This window comes from Cicer arietinum, chromosome 4 (genome assembly GCF_000331145.2).
Source record: "Cicer arietinum cultivar CDC Frontier isolate Library 1 chromosome 4, Cicar.CDCFrontier_v2.0, whole genome shotgun sequence".
NCBI lineage: Eukaryota > Viridiplantae > Streptophyta > Magnoliopsida > Fabales > Fabaceae > Cicer > Cicer arietinum.
In genome coordinates this window covers 31267635-31285793 of record NC_021163.2, presented here as the reverse complement: position 1 = coordinate 31285793, position 18159 = coordinate 31267635, and the positions used below count along the sequence as shown (strand labels likewise).

The 18159-nt window shown below is 35.0% G+C and overlaps 1 protein-coding gene and 1 long non-coding RNA gene across 2 annotated transcripts in view; one reads left to right on the top strand and one right to left on the bottom strand.

Moving 5' to 3' along the window:
* Window positions 1–780, bottom strand: part of LOC113784056 (uncharacterized) — an 18933-nt gene extending 18153 nt beyond the window's left edge. Inside the window, exons 1-2 of the long non-coding RNA XR_003470083.2 lie at window positions 651–780; window positions 511–546 (exon numbers count right to left, since the gene is read on the bottom strand). This is a non-coding gene — a long non-coding RNA (uncharacterized lncRNA). The remainder of the gene's footprint in view (window positions 1–510; window positions 547–650) is intronic.
* Window positions 781–1509: 729 nt separating this feature from the next.
* Window positions 1510–18159, top strand: part of LOC101515084 (probable helicase MAGATAMA 3) — a 30686-nt gene continuing 14036 nt past the window's right edge. Inside the window, exons 1-11 of the mRNA XM_004513593.4 lie at window positions 1510–1869; window positions 1955–2108; window positions 3323–3456; window positions 3644–3847; window positions 7465–7656; window positions 8316–8351; window positions 9018–9103; window positions 9347–9397; window positions 16068–16179; window positions 16250–16355; window positions 16982–17079. Coding sequence (XP_004513650.1) covers window positions 1768–1869; window positions 1955–2108; window positions 3323–3456; window positions 3644–3847; window positions 7465–7656; window positions 8316–8351; window positions 9018–9103; window positions 9347–9397; window positions 16068–16179; window positions 16250–16355; window positions 16982–17079 — 1275 coding nt within the window. The 5' untranslated portion in view covers window positions 1510–1767. The remainder of the gene's footprint in view (window positions 1870–1954; window positions 2109–3322; window positions 3457–3643; window positions 3848–7464; window positions 7657–8315; window positions 8352–9017; window positions 9104–9346; window positions 9398–16067; window positions 16180–16249; window positions 16356–16981; window positions 17080–18159) is intronic.

Here is an 18159-nt window from a genome sequence, read left to right as displayed (position 1 = left end):
TACAAATAATAATAATAATAATAATAATAATAATAATAATAATAATAATAATAATAAGAATAATAATGTTTCGTTTTATTCTTCTTCCATTTTTCTCTATTATATGACTGAGTTAAGAAAAATGAGGGTTAAACTAAGAATAAACTAGACTTTTAAAAATAAAATATGTTGTTAAATTGTAACTAAATTTGTAAAAAAGAAAGTTCAACTACCGTATGTGGGTGGAAAATGACCTTAAGTCATCAACCAAAAATCCCTAACAAAAGATTTGTGCATAAATGAAGATATTGTTACGATTTTGATGGTTAACTATACGTGGTATGTTGATTAAAGTAGTAAAAATTCGAAACATGAAGAAATGAGAAATTTATAACATAAAAGCCTAAATAAAAACAGATGAACTAAAACTCATCTAATAATGTACATGTTTTATGAAGAACTTGAGCTACAAATTTGTTGCATGCAAGATTGTTAATAGGAGAAGAGTGGAAAATCGTACTAGAACTTTACCTTGCAACTAAAAGGATGGAAAGGAAGAAGAAACACCTAGGAAAAAAAGGCGACCCCGAAAAAATGTTATTAGTTTCATAGGAAAAAAGTAACCTTGAATGAAGTATAAAATCAAATAAAGAACATGAAAGTTTTCTCACCGGTGGTGGTGGGGATCGTTGCTTTGAATGATGTCTGCAAGAAGGGAATACGTTGGGAGTTGAGTTTGCTTGTGTTAGTATGTCTCGTGAGAAGTGAGAGAGGAAAAGTAATAATATATTTTAGGAGAGAAATATTGAAAAATAGTTTAAAAAGTAGGAGACATACGACTAATTATTTGAGAAGTTTAAAGAGGGTTGGTTCTCAATATAACCAAAATTAGGAGTCTCTCAAACTTAAGTTTTTTTTAGTTGAGAATCAATCAAACATTAATAAGATATTTGTAATTAATGTAAGAGTGTGATAAAGGTACTTGTTAAAAGTCGAAAACAGTAATTTTGTTTGAAAAGAGAAAAATTTGAACATTTCAAATTTTAAATATACAGTTTTCAACACAGTTTTAATGAAAAATTTCTACAGTTAGACCATTAATTAACAACTATCTTGTGATACTTGTTAATATTTTTCTTAATGCAATTAATTAATTACATATTAATTATCTAAAATTAATTATTAAGTGATGAACATTTTAGAAATTATTATGAAATTAATATTTTTTTTATTTATAAATGAAATGATATAGAAATTTGTACCCAAAATTTACATTTAAACTGAAGGTATAATATGTTAAAGAAAGATTAGTAATTTTTTAGATAGTAAATAAATTACACATTAATATGATAAAATCCGTTATCAAACAGTGGACATTTTAGAATTACTAGGAGTTAATACTTTTTTTTTGTAGATTCGCTAGAAGATTGTATCATTATTTTTGTTTTTTTGAAAATTCGTGAAACAAAATTGAAAATTGTATTATTAAAATTAAAATTAAAATTGGAAAATAAAATAAACTACATCATCCAATACTAAACCCTTTTTGTTCGGGCCATCCTTCTACCGTCTGTACTTACAGTTGCCGGCGTCCAGCCCTTACGCTGCCGCCGGTTCCATATCGTTGTTACAAGCGCTCCACCTGTTACCCTTCAAACTTATCACTCGTTGGCACTTCCTTAACGACACACACTCCCACGTCATTTCATTCTACCACCTCAACGACACCCAATCCCTCGTCATTTTCTCCATTCTCTTGTCCAGTAGTTTCCTATCCCTCATTTTCTTATGGCGTTGGATAAAGAAAGTCTCCAACAAGACTCTGTAATCAAACGTTTCTACCGGATTATTCTTAGTTGGAATTACATTCATCTTCTCAAGGAATCCGAGGCAATTCATTCCTCTCTCTCTCTCTATTTATTATTTCTAGGTTTTTTCAATTTTGAAATTCATCTTTGATATTTGGTGTTTGCAGAAACAGAGAAACAATGGGAAGGCTAATGGATCATCCTCGAAACTCGTTAAGGTCAAGAATCAATACAAAGATGTTGATGATTATATTTCCACTTATGAGCCACTTATTTTTGAAGAAGCCAAATCACAGATTATCCAAGGGAAAGAAGAAGAAGGTGGTATTTTTTATTTCAACAATTTCATATTTGTTTTCGCATTTTTTTTCTTCTTCTTTTAGTGCTTAGTATTTTAATAATAGTAGGAGATATAAGGTTGGTTTGGTGGCTGGGGTGGGGCAGTTAATGAGTGAAGTGATAAGGAGGTCGCTGGTTTGATCCCCACTATCAATAAAATACAAACAATGCTAATTACTAACTTCCACAGTTGAAAAAATAACTATTTCAATAGTAGTAGTAGTATTATTGTTCATGACTTTGGCGGATAAGCCACTTATTTAAGTGCTTATAGCAAAAGACCAAGACTCATTTATTAGATAGATGAAGTGGGAGAAGGAATAAGGCTTGAAGTGAAGGTGGATTAGCTTGGGAATGAATCTGATGTGAAGCTGTTTTCATAAGCTATTTTAGAGAGTTTCTGGAAATAAGCTGTAAACAATTTATGAATATGTAATAAGTTGTTTCCATTAGTTCTTTCAAATAGTTTGACATGCTTTTGTCAATAGATAAGTTCAAATAAGTCAATTCAAATAGGCTCTTTGTCTTAGAGGTCTTTGCTTTCTCTCTCAAGGCAAGTAAGGCAATTAGTCGATATAAATAAAATTTCAACAAGCTTTATAGGAAAAGAAAATTTGAAATGATTATACTATGATGATTGCTAGTTTTGTAAACTAATAATTTTTGCATAAGTTGAACTTGACATTTTTCTAACTTCTCCATATGATGCAACTATAAATTTATACCAACTTTTACATAAGTTAGTAACCAACCAAATATATATTTTAGTCATGAATCTTCAATAAGCTAGCTTCTTGGCTTCTAGCTTATAAATGTTTTTCAACTGAAAATAAGGTTTCAATTTATGGCTCTTTGACAAGCCATTATAAGGTTATAAATGTTTATGGAAAAGTTGAATGAGCTAGTTTCTGAAAAAATTGAGATGCATAAGTTAATTTCGTACTTATGAGAGAGAGAAGCTAGTAGTTGGAATACTCATGGTTATTTTCAAAACCATTTCAACTTCTTTTTTCTTTCATGTTGGTACATATGGAAAAGTTTATCCAAAGTATAGCTTTGTCTAAGTTGTGATTTTCTTTTTAAAAATTAAAGAATGGGTATTGCATTGCTTTTTTGTTTTAAAGATTGAATTTCGGCCAATAGAGTCCCTTATACCTCAAGGCTGAAGAGCTGTTTTTGTATTTTGTTGATTGCAGCGACTGAATGGAAGTTAGGGGCTGTACAGAGTTACAGCAAGTCAGATGACTTTCATCTTCTAGAATTTCCTTGTAAAATAGAAGAGGGAGAATCAATATCACAGAATGATCTGTTACTGATAAATAAAGAAAAGGTACTAAAGGTCGAAGATTGTGTGTCTTTTGATTTTGCAGGTCCTGCTACTATGATGTACTTGTATTAAATTTTGTGCTCCTATGTATCTTATTTCTGCATTGTTCTCCCTTAGATTGTTTGAGTTATTCACCCACTCAAACTGACATGTTTTCCCTTTTTACTTGTCAATTCTCAATACTGGGAAGTTGCTGGATGGCAAAAGTAATGCGTATGCCTTTGCTTTGGTGGAAAGCGTGCGGAGGTTTTCAGAAGAAAGACTTCTTGGAGTTAAACTCTATCTAGCTGGAGAATTCTCACATTTTAATACAGATAATGTGCAACCTTGCACAAGGCTGTTAAATATGTGTTCTCATATATGTAAAACAGGGAGAGAATTGTATTTTGTGAAGGTAACTTGCTGTATCTTGTATTATATTCTTGCCAACGGGATGAAATATTATATTTGTAATCTCTTAGAGTTTATTAAAGAAAAGCATCTTACCTAGATTTTTTTCCTAGGGCTTTGCATAAAAACTATCCCAAAGAAAGTGTTAGAAGTGGTATTTATATTTATCGTATATTAGAATAAAAACATAGAATAATTTCTCTGCAGAATGGTCTCAAAACAAAGGACATAGTTTATTATTGCAATCACACACCTTTACATAAAGGAAACTCTAGAAAGACAAGGATAATAAAGTTACAAGGATGTTCCCTTCCAAGATTTGAGAGCTGGGCTTCTCAGTCCATATTCTTAATCCAAATAACCACCCCCTCTCTTGTCCCATCACTTCCCTATTTATTACAATCGTTCAAACAAATAACTGTTAACACAAAAACATACATGAACTGTCAACACACAAACATAACTACCTAGTTTAATTTAAGAAACTGGCCAAACCTGCCTTGTTCTCCTATGATACTTATTAATGACAAGTGGTCTAACAGAAATATTTTGGGTTGCTTGTCAACTATGAATTTGAATGCCCCTCAAAATTTATTTCTGCCAAATTTATTTGATGTGTTAATTTGTTTTAATAAACCGTTTTTTTTGCATGCATTGCATTATTGTAAATAATGATATTGATAATTTTGTATAATGTCGGGTGAAATTTGTAATATATTTATATTTGAACTTTAAATTATATATCTCACTGGGATGTGTTTATGATAGGATCCGAATAAATATATTATATGCTAGTTGATATGATTGAGTAGCTAAGGAATAATAACAGGCGACTGATTCTAACACTCCTCCTGAAAGCTAAAACTTACTGAGACTGTTACAAGAAAACAATGCATTTTCCCACAAAACTTGAGACTGCGACTGACTACTGCTTGGCTAGTATGAGTCATAACCAGCATAAATCACCAATACCCATTGGCAATGATCGTTAATTAGGAAGAGAAAACACCACTAACATGATTCATATGTGGGAGAAGAGTCACCCCCAGAATGATTGTCAATGGGGAGAGAAGTCACCACAATATATCCATTTTAAAAACAAGGCATGACAAACCAAAAACAGAACTAACATGTGCAAGACCAGTACCAAGACGGAGAAGATAAATGCAGAACAAGGCTGTAACCTAAATACCTGGACTGTAACCACTGAAGAGTTGTACTTGAGTCACATATTAGCCAAATGAAGGCAGGTTCTTCTGGCACAAGTAACAATTGCCTGAAATATGGCTTAGCCCAGCGCCATGCACGGAACATGACAGGTTGAACAGTGGAGGTTTCGGCGGATAACGTAGCCCGAAAGTGCTTCGCCTGGCACTGGAAGTCGGAAATGGTCAAGACACGTCATTAACAGGAGACATTATTATGGAGGCTCATGGAAATATGCAGAAGTGCTGGAAAGCATGGGAACTTGTCGATAAACTCTTTTGGTGGCAGCTGGCAGTGGTGAACCCCACCGGTCACATATCATAACCGTTACAATTTAGTGTATGTTTTTATTATTCTTTGATTGTGCAACATCCTAGACTAATTGTTAGTAGTCTTAGTCAACACAACTTCCTAGATATTGAATGTAATTATTGCAATATCATTATAAATAGAAGGTGGGATCACACAAGAATCACACATAAATTTACTCGTATTTTTTCATAGTATTAGAGCAACTTTTGATTATGTAACTTGTCTTTGTGCTTCACTACCGCTGCCGGTGGCGATATTTGCTGCCGGTAGCACCTCTTTTCAATCTTTTAATTTTTTACCACAAACAGTCGTCCATCATCGTCAGCTCCGGCGGCCATTCCGCTGTCTTCTCTGCATCTTTCAGCTGCGTCATAACCAACATTTTTTCCGTAGTTCTGTGCTTATTTACAATGTTACTGCTGTGCCAACACCATCTGCACCTTTTCCAGTGGGACTCACTGCCAAAAACCACCACACAATCCTCCGGCAAGCATGACGGTGCTTTTCCCGTCGCCAACAGCCACCAACGCGCCTCCACCTTCTCTGCGTGTGGACCCCACGCGCCGCCACAAGATCCGCGCGTGCAGTTTTCTTCGGCTGCTGTTTTCGAGCGCTGACCACATCAGGAGCCCCTCTGCCACATTTCGAGGTGTTAACCATCTTTTGGTGATTTTTCCTCAATCTTTCGGCACTGTATCTGTTGCTGCTTTTTCTTGCGCTTTTAGTTTCACAACTCTTTTGCTCATTCCTTGCGAAAAATTGGTCGGTTTTGCCAATTACGCAGATTGGGCCGCTGCTGTGACAATGTACCATTTGCTCGGACAGTCCTTTTATTCCAAACGACAATCAATCCGGTGGTGACTCTATTCCCACATATGAATCATATTAGTGGCGCCTTTTAGTCGCATCGACGATCAATCCAGTGGTAACTCTATTCCCGCATATGAATAATATTAGTGGCGCGTTTTATTCTCAGTCCCACTAATGATCAATCCGGCGGTGACTCTTTAGCAACATGAATCATTAATGATGCCTTCTCTTCTCAAACAAGTCCATCAGTTGTCAAACTTAGTTTCAATTTTTGTAATAAAATGTTTTGATGTAGCAAGCTTAAAGCATAATAAACTTTAGCTTGAGGGAGAGTGCTAAAGTTCAGTGTATGTTTTTATTATTCTTTGATTGTGCATCATCTTAGGCTAATTATTAGTAGTCCTAGTCAACACAACTTCCTAGACATTGAATCTAATTATTGCAACATCATTATAAATAGAAGGTGTGATCATACTAGAATCACAGAAATTCACTCATATTTTTTCAATCTACTCTCAGACCATGTTGAAATTTGTGATCTCTGTGTGTAAACAGATCACTGGGCTGTATTATGATAGAATTGCAATAAATACAATAAATGCATGCTAGTTGATATGGTTGGTCAATCTAATCCTAATCAGTGATATTGAACAACTAAGGAATAATAACACGTGACTAATTCGAACAATATTGTGTTTTGTTTTATATTGCACTCCTAAGTCTACCTGGAATAGTAGAACCATCTGTCATTTTATGATATTTAATTTATGCTCTATCAATAAAAGCACAAAAAGAATAATCTGAACGTATTAATTTCATAATACCTTCTTTTATTCTCACCAGTTTCTTCCATTGACAATATGTGCATTGGTTCAGCCTTTCAGTTACATGAAAATAATTGTATTTCATGCATTTTTATTTATTTCAATTGAATGTATGTAGTTTTACACATATCAAGTATTTTTGAAGGAGGAGTGAGGGTATTGGCTAGTATATAAAAAAGATTGAATACATCATGTTTAATCATATATGCAATTGAGATTATTTTATTGATTAGCTAGTCCATAAAAAGGTCAAGAATGCAATTGTTACTCAATTGAGATTACTTTATTGATTGGCTAGTCCATAAAGAATGTTGAAGACTTAATTTTTCATAGAGCGATACCACTTGTGTGTTGTTTAGTATTTAGGGAGCTTTAATCCTTGATTTATAAATTTTGTTATTAGTTTATAAAATGTTTACAGGTTTTAATTATTGTTTTCTTACCAGAAAAGGTTCTTATAAAAATGCAGATGTGCAATTTATCTACCATTGCTCGTGAGTATGTGGCTATACAAATGATAAACAGTCTCCCATTCAAGGATTTAATATTAAATGCTGTTGGAGGGAATTTTGGTGTAGAAGCCGAGGGTTGGAAAATCCCATTACCTCTGAAGGAGTATGTTGAAATTAGTTTCAATCAATATCAACGTGAGGCCATTACAGTAAGTTTTTAGTTTAGCAGTTGAATTGAATAAAACGTTTTTTCCAAACTGGTTTTAGTCTTATCAATTATCCTTTTATTTATTTTTGTATCTTTCAAAGCAATGGATTGTTCCTTTGTGTCATTGTAAGTAACTATGTTGTTTGGAAACAATAAACAAGAATATTCTAAATTACTTAAGATGACATATTGTCAAGTTGGGATTTGACATTTAATTAAAGGTTGTTATGCTTAAAATATGTGATATATGAGATCAAGTGTATTAACGTAAATAAATTCTCATATACACTTATATTTCTCTTTTATCCTTTTCAAGTTTTGCCTGTACATGTTTCTTGTCACCCGTTTTCTTTTCTTCTGTACATGTTCAAAACTTCACTTGCACTTGTCACTGCTAAAAGCATAGACTTTAACTTTTTCTTTTCCAACTAAAAACCTGTTGTGTGTTTGGATGCAGTCTTCAAGTACTTTTTAATGTTTGAACTTAACATCTTTTCTCAAAATCAACTTTTGAAATAGTAATTTTTTTTTTAATTTTATTTTAAAGCTCATCCATATACTCACATATTGGTTGAAAAATGAACCAACCTAATTCATGGCAAAGGGATTGGGATAAGTGCATTTATTTATTCCACAGTAAAATTTTATTTCCTGTTGCAGGCTGGTTTATCATCAAAAGCCTTTGTCCTGATACAGGTTTGTCTCTGTGCCTTGCTTCTTCTATGAAATTCTTTTGTGTGCTTTCATTTTATTTTATGCAAGATGTTATGTCAGTTTATATTGAATTGTTGTCTTAAGAGTTAAGACTAGTTTGTTATTGTTGGGAATTGGGAAATTTCATTCCAAAGAGCTGTCCATGTCCAGCTGTCTGGCAGCCACTACCCCACCCCTCGATTTTTGGAGAAAATATAACGAGTTTTAAGGCTTCAGGAAAAGGGAAGTTATTGCATATTTACTGTTTGACCTGCAAAAAGATCAAGTTTATGGTTTTTAGTGTTCTAAGAAACAGACTGGCCAGTTAGACTGGTTGAATCTTGAACTGGTCCATGATCTGGTTCAGTTTTTGTAAGAGATCTAATTTATTGTTTGCTATTTTGTGTTTCTAATCATACAAAGCTTGGGAAATAGTTGTTTGGTGAGAGTTTGTTATTTTTAGCATAGGAGCATTGGTTATCATATTCATTTGTAGTATTATATTGCGAGGTTCTATTTCTAGATATTGTACTTGGTTCTGTAATTTCCATCTGACATGTATTATCCCCTTGCTTGATATCTGTAAGGTTTCTGTCTTAATTTTGCAAGGTGTAGTTAGTTATGCCCTATTCAAAATATTAATAATTGAGTTAAACCAACTCATTTCAGGGGCCTCCGGGTACTGGGAAGACTCAGACCATACTTGGGATTCTAAGTACCATTTTACACGCAACTCCAACGAGAGTGCTTTCAAAGTAAGTATAATATCTTTATGCATTTGGTTAGTTTTTAACAACCAACAATTCTGCTTGTGGCTTCTATTGTTATCTTGTCTTGAGCAAGACATTATCTTCAAGAGAGTTTTTCTTAGATGTGAAATTTGGAAGCAATTTTCTCTTCTACAAAGCATGCCTTTAAGAACATTAGCTATATAGAAATACATTTTTGCCTTATATTTCAGTTTGTCATATATATATGTATTTCTATTTACTTTTTAGGAACGGGACCTACGAGCAAAAGCAGGGGCAACAATTACCAATTGAGGAGAAGTAAGTTTTTCCTTGAGAATGTCTGCGCTTTATTTACTCAGGAAAACCTAGCTTTCGTGGATTTTGGTTTTCTCCTGTGATTGTAATTTCTGACAGGGTTCTTTTTATAGCCGTATTAAGATATTTTTAAAGTAATATTTTATTCTATTGATGAGATATCAAACCGTTCTTCTCTTGTCATTCTAGGTTTCTCCTGGCTTCTAGACTTCTAGTGTTATATGTTACTATGTTAGTTCCGTGGCTGCACTTTTCTCCAGTAATTCATATTTCGAATGGTTTTGAATCAAATTTGAAATGCAATAAGGAAAAAACCAGCATTTTTTTGTATATATAAGCACAAAGAAATTAGCTGTAATTAAGTATGACTTTTCTTGGTTTCTCTACATTTAAGTTGGTTCAACTTTACATTTCATAATATGAAGCTTGGAGGATAATTTAAAGCTAAGGCCATAGTCTTCAGTCTTTTGCCTTATTAAATCATTTGTTTGATATCTGCGTTGTCCCAGGATAAAGGAGAGACAAGTAAGACATGCTTAAATGTAATTTAGAATTATCCCCAATCCAATGAAAATATTTGAATTAGAATATTAAGTTGGTTATTTAATAAAAAATTGCTTAAAGTAGAAGGCTAGATGGTTGATTATTTGGTACTTGTTTAAGGATTGATTCTTTATGTTAAAATATTATATTAGAATGTAAATAATTAGATAGGCTGTAAGTATTAATGTCTATTAGTATTCTTGTCATTATGTTTGTTTAATACTCATAGTCTATATAAAGAACTTTCGTTGTGTAGTTGAAACACACGGGTTATTCAACATGTCTCTCAATACTTTTTTTCGTATTTAACATGGTATCTAAAGTTTGTTGAGAGACAACCTAATCGTCAACTACCATGTGGATTCACTGTATCTGATGAATGTTTTTTTTCTCCGGCAAACCGTGTTCTAAACTCTGGTTTCCCCCTCCCTGCCTTTGATACGCTGATTCCTCAATTTTTGTAAATCCGTCAAAGCTCTGCCGTCACTGCCGCCGCTGTCTCCGACGATTTTTTTCGACGAACGACCACTCTAGCAGCGTCGTACACCCCAGATCGGTCCACTCTTTCACGCGCATCGTCAACAAAGCATCCACGCACCTACACACGCGTCGCCCATCTCCACTCGCATGAGATCCACGTGCCGCTTGCAACCACCGCACGTGACGGCGCGTTCGACAACCTTTCACGGCGCCACTTCTTCAGGGGCACTCGCCTCGGCTTTCTGATTCCATATTTGCCCTCAGTTTTCAGTTTCGAGTCACTGATATACGAGTTCAAGTTTAAACAACACTTGTTTTCCCGGTTCAGACGGTTTTCTGGCACTCTTTACCAACCATGATGTCTCAGTCTGAAACAAAGAACATCTTCACCAACTACATCACCTTTCCTCTCTGTCGAAAAATTGAATGGATCAACTTATGATAGTTGGGCTCCCGTCATCAAACTATGGATGCTTAGTCAAGGTTTCGAGGACCATCTCACTCAAAATCCTGAAAAGATGGTTGTGACTGAAACATCAAAATGGAAATAGATAGATGCTCAGTTGTGTAGTGTCATTAAGTCTACACTTCATCCAGATGTTAAACCGATTTTTCTTCCAGATCTCACGTGCGAATCGGTTTGGAGTCGAGCAAAGGCACTCTATACTGACGACACTCAATGTATCTATGGAGTTTGTCACCGCTTGTTGAATATCGTTACTCCAAAGACGATAGATGGCTCTATTTCATTATATATTGGCACCATTCATAGTGCACTTCATGATTTTAATGAGTTTCTCCCTCCTGCTGCAAGTAATCCAGTTGAACAAAAGAAGGAGCTGGATCAACGCAACACCTTCATGCTCTTTGTACTCTATGGCCTATCCTAGGAGTACTTTGCAACTCATGATCAAATTTTGGGGTCTGTTACTGTTCTGGATATGTCTACTACCTCATCGATCCTCTTTCGAGTACCAGCAAAACATTCGATTGGCACTGTCCAAATTCTCCCTTCCATCTCAGTCGCATCTGTTCTCTATGTACCTGGATGTCCTTTTAATTTACTTTCAGTTAGTCGATTGACTCCGTCCCATGATTGTATTATTACTTTCACTAATGATAGTGTTACCTTGCAGGACCGAAGTTCGGGACGGACGATTGACGTCAGATGTGAGTCTCAAGGCCTCTATTACCTTTCTCCGTCTTCCAAGGTTGTGCTCTGCCACAAAGTCCCCTCATACTATCCATGCTCAGCTAGGACGCCCAAGTCTTACCAAACTTCAAAAGTTGGTGCCTAGTTTGTCTAAGTTGTCTACTTTATATTGTGAGTCGTGTCTGTTAGGGAAACACACCTTTAATAATTTTCCTGATCGAGTCAATAAAAGAGTTTCGTCTCCCTTTGCTTTAGTTCACTCTGACGTTTGAGGTCTCTCTCGTCCTGTGTCTACTTTAGAATATAAGTATTTTGTTACTTTTATTGAAGATTACTCTCGTTGTACGTGGTTATTTTTAATGACAAATAGAGTTGAATTGTTATCCATTTTTGAGCAATTTTATCAAGAAATTAAAACTCAATTTGGAGTTTTTATTCGTACTTTAAGAAGTGATAATGGTCGGGAATATTTGTCCCATCAATTTCAAAATTTTATGGCTTCCAATGGTATTTTACACCAAACATCATGTCCTCATACACCCCAACAAAACGGGGTAGCCGAACGCAAATATCGGCATCTCATTGAAACCACACGAGCCTTATTTATCCATGACAATGTTCCATTCCGTTTTTGGGGGATGCAGTCTTAACGACATGCTACGTTATCAATCGTATGCCGTCTTCTGTCATTGATGGCAATATCCCTCATTCGGTCCTCTTTTCCCATACCCCTCTTCACCCACTACCACCTCGTGTCTTTGGGTCCACGTGTTTTGTTCACAATTTATCTCATGGTTTGGACAAACGGCTCGATCACTCAAGTGTGTCTTTCTCGATTATCATCGGTCCCTAAAGGGCTATCGTTGTTATTCTCCTACACTACACTGATACGTTACATTAAGCTATGTTACCTTTTTCGAGTCTCTACCATATTTTGAATCAACCCATATAGCTACTGAGCCCCATCAGAACATTAATTCTGAACCTCCTCAGGTAGTTATCCTTTTTCCATCCACTCGTATTCCTATTGAACCTGTCGAGTCAGCCCCCAGCCTCCACGACCACTACAATCATATCAGCGTCGTCGCTTACCATTTGCTGTACCTGTTCCTATTCCTATTGCAGACTTTCCTCCGACGCCACCTCCGGATCCAACCCTGCAACCTGAGCATGACCTTCCCATTGCTCTTCGTAAGGATATTCACACAACGCGTAATCCATCTCCTCATCATATTGATTTGTGATATCATCGTCTTTCTCCTTTGCATTACACTGTGAAGGTTGGCCTTAATGGTAAGATTGATCGATTTAAGACTCGTTTGGTAGCCAAAGGATATATACTCAGATTTTTGGGTTGGATTACAACGATACCTTCTCACCTGTTGTCAAAATGGCATCTCAGACTGTTTTTCTCCATTGCAGCAATTCGACATTGACCTCTCCATCAACTTGACATTAAAAATGCCTTTTTGCACGGTGATCTTGAAGAGGAAGTTTATATGGAGCAACCACCAGAGTTTGTTGCTCAGGGAGGAAGTCTTCCACCATGGTTTGTTGGCTACATAGGTCCTTTTATGGTCTTAAACAGTTTCCTAGAGTTTAGTTTGACAGATTCAACTCGGTAGTTCAAGAGTTTGGTATGATTCTCATGAAGCCGATCACTCTGTATTTTATCGTTAAGGAATACTCAGCCCAAGAGTGCATCTATCTTATTGTTTATGTGGATGACATTGTTATAACTGGTAGTGATCAATAAGGAATACTCCAGTTGAAACAACATCTTTCAAATCAATTTCAGACTAAAGACCTCGGTAAACTCAGTTTTTTTTGGGTATTGAGGTAGCCCAATCTAAGGATGACCTTGTAATTTCTCAAAGAAAATATGCTATGGACATTCTTGAAGAAATAAGTCTATTAAATGCCAAGCCAGTTGATACTCCGATGGATTCAAATGTCAAACTCCTACCTAAACAGGGGGAGCCTCTATCAGATTCAGGAAGATATAGGAGATTGATTGGAAAATTAAACTATCTCATAGTTACACGTCCTGACATTTCTTTCGCTATCAGTGTGGTAAGCCAGTTCTTAAATTCTCCTTGCCAAGAACATATGGATGTTGTAATTCAGATTCTTAAATACATCAAAAGTGCACCTGGAAAAGGTCTCATTTATGAAGATAGAGGACATACTCAGATAGTTGGCTACTCAGATGCCGATTGAGCAACCTCACTCATTGATAGACGATCCACTTCTAGGTATTGTGTACTTGTCGGAGGAATTTTACTATCTTGAAAGAGTAAGAAACAAAATGTTGTTGCAAGATCCCGTGCTGAGGCAGAATATAAGGCTATGGCACTAGTAACATGTGAACTCATCTGATTGAAACAATTACTGAAAGAATTTCAATTTGAAGAGGCCAACACAATTACACTAATATGTGATAATCAAGTTGCATTGCACATTGCCTCAAATCCTGTTTTTCACGAGAGGACCAAGCATATTGAGATAGACTGTCATTTTGTTCGAGAAAAGATCAAATCGGGAGACATCATCACTAGCTTTGTCAATTCGAATGATCAGTTGGCAGATGTTTTTACAAAGTCATTGCGAGGTCCTATAATTAGTTATATATGTAACAAGTTGGGTGCATTTGATTTATATGCTCCAACTTGAGGGGGAGTGTTAAAATATTATATTAAATGTAAAAAATTAGATAGGCCGTAAGTATTCCTTTCATTATGTTTGTTTAATACTCATAGTCTATATAAAGAACTTCCGTTGTGTAGTTGAAACACACGGATTATTCAACATGTCTCTCAATACTTTTCTTCGTATTTAACACTTTCCTCTGAATGAAGATTATGATTTACGATAATTTGATGTTACATTTATCATTTCATGCCATATAATTTTTGAACTTTCATGTTCTTGTATCTCATGCTATCTGGTATCTGGGTTCCATGTAGGGGTGGGAATAGGCCAGGCCAGGCCAGGCTTTGCAAGGCCTGAGTCTGGCCTACGATTAATTTTTTAGGCCTAAGCCTGGCCTACGGCCTATCATAGGCTTTCTTTTCGGCCTGACCTGGCCTTTTTAAAAGCCTGGCCTGGCCTGGAAGCCTATTTAAAAGCCTTATTCATATTAAAATATTTAAATGCTCTCCACATACCAATATCAATGTACATATCTATATATATTAAACAAAAAATAATTTTTCTAACAAAATAATTTTAAAAAAATCTGAAACAAACATCCTTTAAACCCTAAAACATAATTCTTGGTTTCAGAATAGATTTTTTTTTTGAAACAAATGTACCAATTATTACCTCTCAAACAAATATGGAAGGACTACTGAGTTATTGACTAATTGAATGGCTACCGAATATAGAACGACTACCAAATATGGAATGGCTATCGAATATGGAGTGACTACTGAGTGATTGTCTAATTGATAAAATTTAAAATAGGAAATAATATTATTAATATAATAATAAAAAATAACATTAATAAATAATTAAATATATATAGGCCGGCCTGTCAGGCCTAATAGGCTTCTTTATAAGCCTGAGCCTGACCTATTTAAATAAATAGGCTTTAAAAATAGCCTGAGTCTAGTCTTTTTATTAAATAGGCCAGGCCAGGCCAGGCCAGGCCATAAGTAGGCCAGGCCATAGGCCCCTGTCGGACGGCCTAGCCTATTCCCATCCCTAGTTCCATGTTCTAGCTAATAAGTCAGCATTATTTTGGTAGAGTATTAGAAATTTTCAATGACTAGTCATATTCTTTTGGCTGTCTGCTTTTGTATTGATATAGTTGATTATGGCCTTCTTAGTATTCCTTATTTTTGAAGTTGTGTGATTCTAGAGAAAAAGAGGAGAGAAAATAATAAGAGCTTGAATATTATTGATGATAGTTTTATGTTAACTTGATTACAAAAGATTCAATATTATTCTCTATTTATAGAGATACATAGACTCATTCCTAAATCAGAAACAAATCATAATAATAATGAGAGATATTCTAAAATAGTTATATGATTATAAATTGATCATAAGAAATAAGTCAAAATACTCTAATATAATATAAAAGATATTAATAAGATATTTTCTAATATTCTAACACTTATGTAAGCATAATGCCTCCCTCTTTCATCTTGTTTTTTTAAATAAGACATGATGTTGCACAAGTAATAATCTTATAATAGTTGGTTAATTTCTTGATTAATCAACATTTATTGTTATTCTATATTACCATATGTTCCTATTAAATGATTAAATGATACACTCACTCTGTATTCATCTTCTTGTATTCATCTTCTTGATTAATTTTACTTTGTCAGTTCTCATGATATAATGTTGTAAATTTGTATTGCCATCTTAATTTATATCCATTTTAAGAATCAAGTTATAATAGCTCTGTTTAGCAGATTGCACTAAATATATTTTATCTTGCTGGAGGTATTTTTTTTACAATTTTTCTGTTGTATTTTCTTTTGGTAGAAATAGACATTGGAAACTGGCGTCTCCATGGTTACATGGAATTAATCCAAGGGATAGTCTGATGCCAAAAGACGGTGATGATGGTTTTTTCCCAACTACTGGAAATGAATTAGTAAGTACTTTTCATCACTTAAATTTCTAGATTTTTGGAAATAATGTCTAATAATCATCGGTTTTATCAGAAACCGGAAGCTATAATCGCAACTCGAAAGTATCGTGTAAGAGTTCTAGTATGTGCCCCATCGAATTCTGCCCTTGATGAGATTGTGTTGCGGGTTCTTGGTGGAGGTATGAAGTTTCACTTGCCTTTCTTGTTGTCTTTTATGTGAAGCAACAATAGCCACAGTTAGCTCAGTTTCTTCTCAAATAATATCTTGTTTTATTTCAATGCATTTTTTTGGGGAAAAAGGTTACGCTTTTATTGTACATTCACTTGCATGAATTGACAATGCTACTGTTCATATACACATCATTAAACAATTAGTCAACTGAAAGTAATTCTTTATTGAAGTGTAATGCTTAAAGTTCTGAGGTTTGCAGAATTGGATTGATAATCTGTTTTTACAGCAAATACCTTGAATGCATTTCACGGATGCCTTTATTAGGATGTTATTTCCATCCAGGTTGTGTGGCCTGTAGTTATCCCTTGTAATTGATTATATTGTGTTTTGGTTTCAAACCTCGGTTCGAACAGGAGAAGTACGCCATGCTAATGTGCCTTGGATGATCCACATCTCAGGGTCAGGCGCCGATGAGCACATTGAACTAAGCACACTGGACTGAATTTTTATTTATAATGTTTTTTTTTTTCTTTTTCAATCTCCATTTTTAACTTGTTTATTTATTTATTTTTGCTTTATTTTGACAGTTTCCTGTACATTTAGTTTTTTATTATTGTTCATGGATGTTCTTAGGTATCCATGATGAAAATGACCGAGCTTATTGCCCGAAAGTTGTGAGGATTGGTCTCAAAGCACACCATTCAATCAAGGCTGTTTCCCTGGACGAACTTGTATGTTGACAAATCAAATTAAAACAAGTGTGTCTTAAATTAGCTATATGTCACTACGCCATTATTATTTAATCTTTCATATCATTGCTTCCTTTAATGTTGTTATGATATCATGAACATGATCATGCATGGCCAGTCATGAAGGAAGCTTAACTATTAAGTCATGAAGCACTTCTAGATAATCTAAAATCTAAATGTTAAATGAAAAGGTTCGTATATTTATTCTTATACAGAATTTTTCTACCTGGAATTAACTGTCCAAGTGAATGCGTGGCAGAGGCATCTTTGAAGGTTTTGTTTCATTACAGATAATTGTAGAAATTCTCACCATTTCCCCCAGGCTAGCATCCCATATCTGACTTATTGTCAAATGTCTGTGGAAGTCGGTTCTGAGTGACGGTGATAGTCCCTGGGGTGTTAAGGTGTAGGTGATGTGTTGAAGGGTGGGAAGGGCTGCAGTAGATTAGACCACATGAACAATGAGGGCGGGATGAGAAGCATGGAGAATAGTCATGCTGAGCATAACAGAATGCTGATGTGGCAGGTGAGAGAGGACAGCGGAATAAGATAACTTAAATGTAAGGGTGAGAAGAAAGGGGGATAAGCATAAATTTAGAGGTTAATTAGAAGGAACCGCTACCAGGGAAGTTGGCTCCTCTAAGAACTGCCTAGTATCTTAGAGTTCTGTTTCTGTATTCCGATAATCCCATTTTCCACAGTCAAGTACATACACTTCTGTCCATTCTGGTTGTCTTAACAAATACACCGTTGAATAGTTTTCTATCATTTTCTCGTGTTTATTAGAAGTTGAAACACAAAACCATTGCCAGCTGCGGTGTTGCTTATGAATTTGGACACATTGTCGACAAATAATAGTCGGCCTTTTTGCTTCTCCTTCATCTTAGGTTATTCTGTTTATGCTCTTCTAAATTAATCTTTTTTTTTTTTCTGTAGAGTCTGCTATTTTTTTTCCACATATACTAGTACCTTCTGTTGAGAGTCCCAAATTAACTAGAGTGATAGCCTAGGCAGTGCTTAAAAGGCTTGAGCATTTTCCCTTTACAAGCCGGTTTTGGGATG